Source organism: Ictalurus furcatus, chromosome 7 (genome assembly GCF_023375685.1).
Source record: "Ictalurus furcatus strain D&B chromosome 7, Billie_1.0, whole genome shotgun sequence".
Lineage (NCBI taxonomy): Eukaryota > Metazoa > Chordata > Actinopteri > Siluriformes > Ictaluridae > Ictalurus > Ictalurus furcatus.
In genome coordinates this window covers 7,553,172-7,563,420 of record NC_071261.1, presented here as the reverse complement: position 1 = coordinate 7,563,420, position 10,249 = coordinate 7,553,172, and the positions used below count along the sequence as shown (strand labels likewise).

Sequence of the window (10,249 nt, the reverse complement as noted above, 5' to 3'; positions counted from 1 at the left end):
GCACATCACTGTCCACTGTTGAAGAGGAAAAGGTTTATTTTATTCGAATGAGTTAATATCTGTACAAATTCAGAAGATCTGTAAAAAAACAAAAAAAAAAAAACGTGTACAGTCGCTAAAGCACAAAAGTGGAAGAATAACATATTTTATGAGGCCACAAACTTTGATAAGAAATGAAAGTATATTTAAAGACCTGAAGCTTACCTGCACAAAGTAGGAATAAAAATAACTGGAATGAGAGCTGCATGATGGCTGTAAAACATGGAGGAAGTGTATGAAACAGCACCTGCAGATACTGGGAACAGAATGAACAATATTAAGGGGAGGGAATCATGCAGTTCACTCCTTCTTCTGGTAAACTCATTGTTTTTCATCTAATTATCTGTTCTTGAAGCAGCAGTTTACAGCAAGGTGTTACACAGGACATGAAATAGTTTGAAGAAATTTAGTATAATTACAAAAAATAGTACCTTGCGCAATATTTACAGTGAGGGGAAAGACGTATTTAGACACTTTTGGTTTTTATGTTATTTTATATACTTTCAGCACACATATCCACTTCAAATGTACATTAAAAGCTACAGAGAAGAGAAAAGACTTTAATCATCTCTGTCAGTAAAATTAGTTTGATAATATGCAGGGCCTAAATAACAATTGTATGGTCCTCACCAACTTCTATGAACAAACAAAACCTCAGTTGACAAAAAAAACACAACAGGCTTCAATATATAGTCCATTTTTCCCAGAAAGTAAACCAACATTCAGAAACCAGGTGGGAAAAAATAAGTATAACCTTTAATTCAGTAACATGTAGAACCACCTTTAGCAACAATAACTTGAAGTAAACATTTTCTGTAGGTGTTTGTCAGTCTCAGTTCCTTGATGTATGAGGGCATTCTTTCATACACAGTTTCTTAAGATTCCACCACAACATCTCAGTAGGGTTAAGGTCTGGACTCAGACTTTTTTTTTAGTCTCCTTTAACCATTCAGATGTTGATTTACTGGTGTGTTTGGGATCATTGTCCTGTTGCATGACCCAATTTGAGCCCAGTTTAAGATGCTGGACCAATGGCCTCACATTTGTTTCAAGATAATTCTGGTACAGTATAAAGACAGTTAATTGTTGTCTCAGTGAGGGCAAGTTTCCCAGCTCCTGTAGCTGCAAAACAAGCCCAAATCTTCACCCCTCCACCACCACGCTTGACAGTTAGTATGAGGTGTTTGAGGTAATATACGTATGCCGTAGTGTTTGGTTTTTTGCCTAACATGGTACTGTGCATGATAACATGCACAAACATATACACCTTGGTCTCATCAGTCCAAAGGTCATTGTTTCAGAACTTTTGTGGTTTGTTCAGATGCAATTTCGCAAACCTAAGTTGTGCTGCCATATTCTTTTTGGAGAGAAGGGACATTTTCCTAAACACCCTTCCATAGAAGCCAAACTTCTCCAGCCTTTTTCTGATTGTGCTGTCATGAACATGAACATTTAATGTGCTTACAGAGGCCTGTAGGTCACATGATGTAGCTCTTGGGTTTTTTGTTATATCTCTGAGCGTTAAATGGCTTGTCCTTGAATTGAATTTGCTGGGACGCCCACTTATGGGAATATTGCCAACTGTCCTGATTTGTAACCAATCCTTTTCACTGCAGAATGGTGAATTTCAAATTATTTGGAGATGATCTTATAACCCTTCCTAGATTGATGAGCAGCAACAATTGCTTCTCTGAGGTCATGGCTGATGTCCTTTCTACTTGGCTTGATGAAAACACAAACCTGAGTGCTCCGGAGCACCAAAGTGCCAAAACTTATGCATTTATAGAGGCAATTACACTTCTTGATGACTAAATAATCTTTTGCATTTCAGTAGTAATGCCTGGCTGCTAATTACTCACTTAATGATTATGGAAGTAGGAAGGGTGTGCTTATATTTTCCCACCTGAATGTTTCTGAATGTTGATTTACTTTTTAGGATACAAATTATTGCATAATAAAAAATAGTATTTACAGTGACAATTGAACAGTGAAAAGAACAATAGTTGCCTCTACTAACAATAATGATTATAGTCAGTGATTGCCATTTCATTAAAATTTTGCTTAATTTACTTTCAGTTTATTTGTATTAGTATATGAACAAAGCTGTCTTCTTAGTTTGAGGTTCTATAATCAGATATTCTGTAATCACTGTGAACTGTTGAACCACAGGGCCGTTTTCTGAAAATATCACTAAAGCACTGTGAGAGTCCATGTGCATCCTTAGTGACGAACACTTATTTAGCTCTAATAAATGATGATGATGATGATGATGATGATGATTCTTCTTCATCTTCTTCATCATCATCATCTCTTCTTCTTCTTCTACTTATTATTATTATTGTTATTATTTTAAATGAACATTGAATGTTACAATATTCACTTACACTAGATGTACTCAGAATGAGAAATTCCTCACATCTTTAATACATTCAAAAATTTAAGTTTTTTGTTTCTTTGTTTGATTTTACATTGTTTAAATACGGTTTTTGTATTGTGGTTACAACAAACTGGCAGACAGTGGAGCTGTACTATACTGAATATGAACCTTGGTTGTCAAACATGCTTAAAACATAATTGTGTGTGATAGCCTATTTGGTTATTTGTGATTTGTGATTATTGAGTTCAATATTGTATTCCCTCTGTTGTCCCTCTGGTGCATTAAAGCAAACATTCATTGCAAAAAGCAAATGGCCCAAATGGCCCAATTCAGTCCTTACCTCAGCTCACTCATGCACCTAATTTTGCAAAGAACCCTTTGAGAGAACTTGTGTAGAAATAAGGCTTCCTGTGGAAGTTAATGACTTATCAGCTCAGCAAACTGTGGTTAAACTGTTACAAGTGGATTATTTCCAGTAAACACACTCAGCTGCACTTCGTGAGAAACCCACCATACTTTCCTCCCACAGCAGTTTCCATTATAATCAACTAAATAAATAATTTTAAAAAAAAGTAATAAACATCACGTAGAATTAAGACAAATACATTAGCTAAATAGACTCTGTTTGGCTTAAAATGTACAACAAATAGGCTACAAAGACAAATCACCAATTAATCAGCAACACCACAGATCTTTATTTACTTATCACTTCTCCAAAAAAAACGTGTTTTTGCTGGTTAATCAGTGTAACTAATTAAGAAAATGCATACAATATACTGCATGTGTGCTATCTATAAAAGCTGATGTGTTGACTGATGAGAATTGATGATTTATGATGATTATTACTAATTAACATTTTTATCTAATGGCTCACTTGCTCAAACCTGTAATTACTCCAAAGGATCATAAAAAAAGGCTGTCTAGAAAGTCTGTAGTTAATTAATAAAGCTCTTATTTACTGTTTCTGAAAGCATTTAGTGAATATATGAACTGGTGTGTTGACAGGAAGAGAGCAAGAAAGACAAAATAATGAAATGCCGAAATACACACAAGATACGATGTTTATTATTCAAATATTAGAACTGTCTTGATGCGAATGTTTAAATAATTAATTAATTATTTTGCATCACACATAATACTTCTTTTTAAAAATATTTATGAAAATATTTTAATAAAACAGTAGCACATCGTTAATAAAACAATTGTATAGACAACAAATGCAAAGAATGGTTATAAGATGATATCACGAGTTGAAAGAAAGTTTCAACTTAACTGTGCATACAAACTGACGTACGTTTAAAATATGCAAATGATTAGAATCTTCAAATTGTTTAAACACAAAAAAATATTAATAGTAAAAGGTAGGCAAAAGAATTGTCAGGTGAATCCAAGTGAAAGTTTTTGAATTTAAAAATTAAAAGTAAAAATACATGTAGATAATTCTGAAAGAAGTCGGTGTGTTGAGTTGTGTTTTTTGGCTGATGGACTGATCAGTGAACTTTGCCTCTAATCATCTATATCTTAGCAGGATTTCTCTTGAACAGTAAGACAGAGACGGTGCCGAAATACAACACGTTTTTCACCAGCAGTATCACGTAGGTCACACTGAATAGGTACAGACTGCGGCTGTGCTCAAACACACCTGCACAAGAGACAAGAGAAGAAATCTTTTACAGATCTGTGAACAAAACTTACATATTTATCATTGATGACATTAAATGTTATATTCAGTTATTATGACTGTTGTCGAATTGGCCAGTGAAATATGACAAGATAATTATGTCACGTAAAGATGCCTTTTCATCCATATATTTAGATGATATTTGGCTAATCTCTTTACCAAAATTCATGATTTCTTCTTCCTCTTCTTCTGCTTCTTCTGCTTTTTTAGTTGGACAGGTATTAAGAACACCAGCGTTTGACTTAGAAGTGTCTTCTTCTGTAAGGAATCAACATCATTGTATAAGTTTTATAGCTGTGAAAATAATCTTGTGATATTTTATGTACTTGTACTGTTATTTGTAAATTAAATAACTATGCAGCGTTAGTTTAAGAGCCGGATGGTGCACAAAGCACAGTGTATTGATGACGAATAGTTCACACATGAACAACAAACAAATTCAAATTAGTGATAAATAGTGAAGATATACTGTAGAGGACATTCAGAGGACACATAAGAGCAGATCACTGCCTTATTGTTACCTCTTGGAATGGGTAATTCCTTGTCTTTAACACTGCTGTCATGTTTAACAGTGCAGATGAAATTATTGTTCTTTGCTTTGTCCTTCCCTACAATGAGCATGCTGGTTATTCGGACTTCTGGATCCTCGTCTCTCTGCTCCAGCCGCTCATCACCTCTCAAGTCCACGTTTTTTCCACTCTGATCTTTTGCTTGCCATGTGAATCTCACCAGGTCTGGAAACATGCCTCTCGCATGGCACAGCAAAAAAGATTTTTCTCCTGTTTCTGGCGTGGACACTGGGTACACGTACACTTGAGGTTCTTTGACTCGTTCCTTCACAGGGTCTGTATTTTTAGAGGACATGCAAATATAAGTGAGCAATCAATAAACACAATGGGAGAATAGCTATTTTTAGATTCATTTCAGTCAGTTGGGTAATCGTGCAGAATTGGGAATTATGACATTTCACATAAAAAAAAAATGCAATGGTATTCTCATAAACACAGTGAATTGGATCAGGGCTATTTATAGAACAGGGACAACAAACATCAGGTCCTCGAGAAACACAGAACTGAATGCAGAATTTATAGTTTACCCCACACTAACCCATCTAATTCAACTCGTATTGTAATCGTTAATCATTACTAAAGTAAATGGCATGTTAAACAATAAACTACACTGAATATATAAACATTTACACACTATTTAAATATTTATTGAATTAAAAAATGACATAACGTTTAACATTGCTTGTCATGCATCTACCTGAGTTATTCTTGTTATAACTCAGATTCCTGTAAAGATTTTGGTGTGCGCTTATCAGTAATAAGTCTAATTCTTCTTCTTCGTCGTCTTCTTCTACTTCTTCTACTTCTTCTTCTTCTTCTTATTATTATTATTAATAATAATAATAAAATATTAATATTAATAAATAAATAACAAATATTACTAGGTTTATGTACTGATGACTAAATTATAATCATGAATCTTGAATGTGGTGGTAAGTCTTTTTTACTGATTAACCCAAAGAGTGGACAAGTGTTATTTGTTATTGAAGTAGCCATCTTTAGCACCATTGAATACAAACTTTTAAAAGACAACCTTGAACCAAGAGTTATTTTTTAATTCATGTATTATTTTGTGTTCACAGGTCCACTTTATTCCGGAGGTCTGCGGTGAGATTTAATTTAACTTTTTGGTCAATTATGCCAAACCACAAGCATGAAAAAGTTTAGCGTGTTACCGGACTAGCAGTGCTAAGTATGGATCAGGACTTCTTACAGAACAGGGACATCAAACATCAGGTCCCAGATTGGGAAGAGTACACAATGCAGAATTTACAGTTTACGTCATGCTAAGCCATCTAATCCAACTCATATAGTAACTGTTAATTAATTACTAACATAAATGGCATGGTAAACAGTATGCTTTAAAATTGGGTGGTTATTTATTCATTTATATTTTTTGTGATTACAGGTCCGCTTTAGGCCTGAGGTCTGCAATGAGGTCTAACTTACCTTTTTGGTAAATGATGTAAAGCCACAAGCATGAATAAGTCGTCAAGTATAGAATGTTACTGGATTAGCAGTGTTAAATTTGGATCAGAATATTTATTGAACATCAGGTCCTTACGGGGAAAATACAGAATTTACAGGCCAATGCTAACTCATCTAATTCAACTCATACAGTAATTGGTAATTAATTGGTAAAACTGATTAAACTGTACTGTATCTGAATACATTCACAAACAATGAAAACATTTTTATCATATAAATAAGTGACAATGTCTAAATTACTTGTCACACAACTACCTGATATATCTTACTATAAAAAAACAGTCATTCTTGTAAAGACTGTAACTGCAGTCCAGAGTGTTACTTGTTACTTGATTAGCATTTTACATTTCACCAGCATTTTCACTGCAAATTTTTAAAAGAAACAATTTAAAGCAAGCATAAACAATTCATGAACAAATAAAAGATTCAAACAGAATGGAATTGTGTTCGCCTTCATCACAGAGCTATTGGCTATTTTGACCAGTTGCAATGTTCTGAGAAGCAACCGGGGTTTAATGCTAATGGTTTAATGTGGGGTTTAAATCTTAAGCATATAAAACCCTCTTGTGTTGTAATGTGACTGCATGTAATATTTATGGTAAACAATATTTATGTGTGGACATGTGTACAGTATTTCTAAGTCTAACAAAATATACCGTATCTACATAGTCAGGCATTATTTAAAACATTACTTCCTTTGCAGTTATTTTTTACACTTCTGTTTTTATTTGACCATTTTCTATTCTATTCTGATTTTTACAGTTTTGTTGTTGAACCTAAAGGCACCCAATAAAGTTTTATAAACACTTGTCTTCTTTTATTAGGTCAGTAGGCGAAAAACTGCAATATGTGCACATACCAGTGACGATAAGTCTAGTTCCAGATCCAAACACTTTGTAGTCGTCTCCAATTCACACTGTCACTCAGACTACACTAAATACTTCTAAGCAACCAGACATCTAAACAAGCGTTTTTAAATAGCCCCTATGTTCTGAAACAGATACTACTTTTCTTCACTAATTAGAAATATTGAATTTAGACAAGACAAGACATTTGTGTACCATTTGCTTAATGTAATGGTTAGATGACTTCGCTTTAAGTGCTCAAAATGTTGGAGTACTCTGGGAAACAACTGTGGTACCAGTATAACCAGTACCTGTGAATACTATGTATGTTAAGCTCTTTAATACTCTTAAATGACTTTAAATTGTTGATTTTCTCTACTGTCAGTTTTACTATTGTTACCTTTCGTTATGAAGTTTGTCTTGCCTTAATTTATTTTGGACATTTTGTTAGGTCAGTGGACAAAAACAAAACTGAAAATGTGCTCATACCAGTGATGATAAGCCGAGTTCCAGATCCAAATACTTTATAAAGATATATGTTGCCGTAGTTGTGAGTGTCAAACTCAGAAACAGGCTGCATCAAATAACTCTAAACACTAGATTTGTAATCAATTTCTTTAATAGTCGATATTCTTAGAACAGATACTAGATTTATTGGCTATTTAAAAAGTACCTAAGGTCTCATTTGTTTACCATGTGATTAAGGTTAAGATTAGATATTGTCACAAATTTGCTTTAAAGCCTCAGGATTTTTCTAGAATAATGCACAAATACTCTTTCCTGTGCTGTCTTGTGCAGACATTACTTAAAATATTGATTTCTCTCCAGTCATTTTTTCACTCTTGTTACCTTACTTTATGACGTTTGTCTTGCCTTAAATCATTTTGGAAACTTTTTAGGTCAGTGGACAAAAACAAAACTGAAAATGTGCTCATACCAGTGACGAAAAGTCGAGTTCCAGATCCAAATACTTTGTAGCTGTATCCAGTTCACACTGTGACTCAGACTACACCAAATACTTCTAAACAACCAGACATCTAAACAAGCTTTTTTTTTTTTTTTTTTTTTTTTTAATAAACTTTATATTTCTACTTTTCTTACAACTCTTATTTATTACTACTTTTCTTCACTAATTAGAAATATTGAATTTACTAAAGACAAGAGATTTGTGTACCATATGCTTAATGTAATGGTTAGATGACTTCGCTTTAAGTGCTCAAAATGTTGGAATACTCTGGGAAACAACTGTGGTACCAGTATAACCAATTTCTGTGAATACTATGTATATTAAGCTCTTTAACACTCTTATATTGTAATCAAATGATCAAGAAAGTATTTGTTGAAAATACTAAACTTGTAATATATATATATATATATATATATATATATATATATATATATATATATATATATATAATTTTGGACGTTTTTGTGTCATGTTGTGTATTTCTAAGACTAGTTTAAAAAAATCTGTTTATTCAGACATTATTAACATATAAAACATTGATTCACCGGTCATCCTTTTTAGTCTATGTTTGTGTTTCCTTAATTCATTTTGGACATTTTATTAGGTCAGTGGACCAAAACAAAACTGAAAATGTGCTCATACCAGTGACGATAAGCCGAGTTCCAGATCCAAATACTTTGTAGTAGTAGGTGTATCCAGCAACACACTGTGACACAGTCTACATCAAATATCTACTTCTAAATAACTTGACATCTAAACAATTTCTTTAATAGTCTTTATTTTCTGAGATCAGATGAAGACAAGTAATCATTTGTATATCATGTGATTAGGGTTATGATTAGATATTGTCACGAATTTGCTTTAAAGCCTCAAAATATTTCTGGAATAACGCAAAAAAAAATCCTTTTCTTACCTGTTACGTAAAGTCTTGTTCCTGAGCCGAACACCTTCACCCAGCCACCCACAGCATGATGTCCAATGACAAAAAATTACTTCATATACATGATGTAAGAAGTATGCATTAAAGTTAATTATAAATACTCCTTTCAAATGTGTATTACAGAGCATCCCTTCCAATGTGTATTTTAGCATGAAATGTAGAATAATGACCTGAGTTGAGTAACATATGTTTTATTCTTGATTGTGCAAACCCAATTCAAATGAAGATATTTAATTCATTATTCATGATCTTACCACTAGGAGTGTCATGTATCAGTGCCATGTTGATGTTAATATTGTACACATCATTAATCTACAGAACAAGTGTAATTTACAATAACCGATATTACATGTGTTTCCGTAAAGCAAAGTGTTTGTCATTTCATTAATAGTAGCGACAGTTCAACAAATCAGTGTAATGAAATCTAAAACTTCACTATAAAAGATCATAGTGCTGTCTCACTTAGACATCTATATTGTTTTTGAGATGTGAGATGGGAATGTTTATAAGTCATTTAATATCTAATCATTGAATCACGTGGAGCTAAACACAGATCCTAGTTACCATATAAAAGACAATTACACTTTGTGTGTGTGTGTGTGTGTGTGTGTGTGTGTGTGTGTGTGTGTGTGTGTGTGATAGTGTACCCTGAATATGAATTCAATATGCAAGTGTATTCATAAAGGGTCAAAAAAATCATGAACCATAATTAAATGTGAAATTGTTTGCAAAATTAAAAAAAAAAAATAAGACTATGAAATATTAAAATAATTGAATGTGTGAGTGGTTTTTTTCTTTCTTTCTTTTTCTTTTATAAAATTCATGACTATTTTGTTGGTTATGGCAGGGATTATGTACAGATCAACTAAAAATAGTTCTAAAATGATATCTAATCCCAACACATCTAAATCACCATATCAGTTCATAAGCAACTCATTCAGTACACTGAAATTGGTGCTAGGGAATGTACTGTATGTATAATATAGTCATGCATTTATAATATAGTCATGCATTTAGCTTGCTGTGTAGTTCTGAAACCTTTCCTTTAATTCTGTCATCAAAAGAAAAGTATATAAACTCTAAAAATATTAGAAGCTGTGGATTTATATAATTATTTTTCTATTTTTTTTTTTACAACCTGGGTGAGGTTAGTAATGTAGTATGACGTTTGGGAAGAAGCTGTGTATTCTGATTGTGGGTTGTTGTACAGGACTTGCAGTTTTAATCTCACTGTGATAATCCACCCAGCAGGCACAATAATATGTTGCTGAATGCTCCCGCTTTAAATTGGGGATTATCAAAACAAACTTATTTCCCGTCTTCTCAGATTTCAGTGTCTCAAA

General features: G+C 33.1%; 1 protein-coding gene across 1 annotated transcript; it reads right to left on the bottom strand.

Annotated features, from left to right (window-relative positions):
• Nucleotides 1-3,223: 3,223 nt before the first annotated feature.
• Nucleotides 3,224-8,952, bottom strand: LOC128610661 (uncharacterized; the record flags this gene model as incomplete). The annotated part of the gene is made up of 4 exons (XM_053630079.1): nt 3,224-4,058; nt 4,257-4,355; nt 4,619-4,942; nt 8,880-8,952. Coding segments are annotated over 4 exons (624 nt in total), but the record flags the coding sequence as incomplete, so codon positions are not given.
• Nucleotides 8,953-10,249: the final 1,297 nt, after the last annotated feature.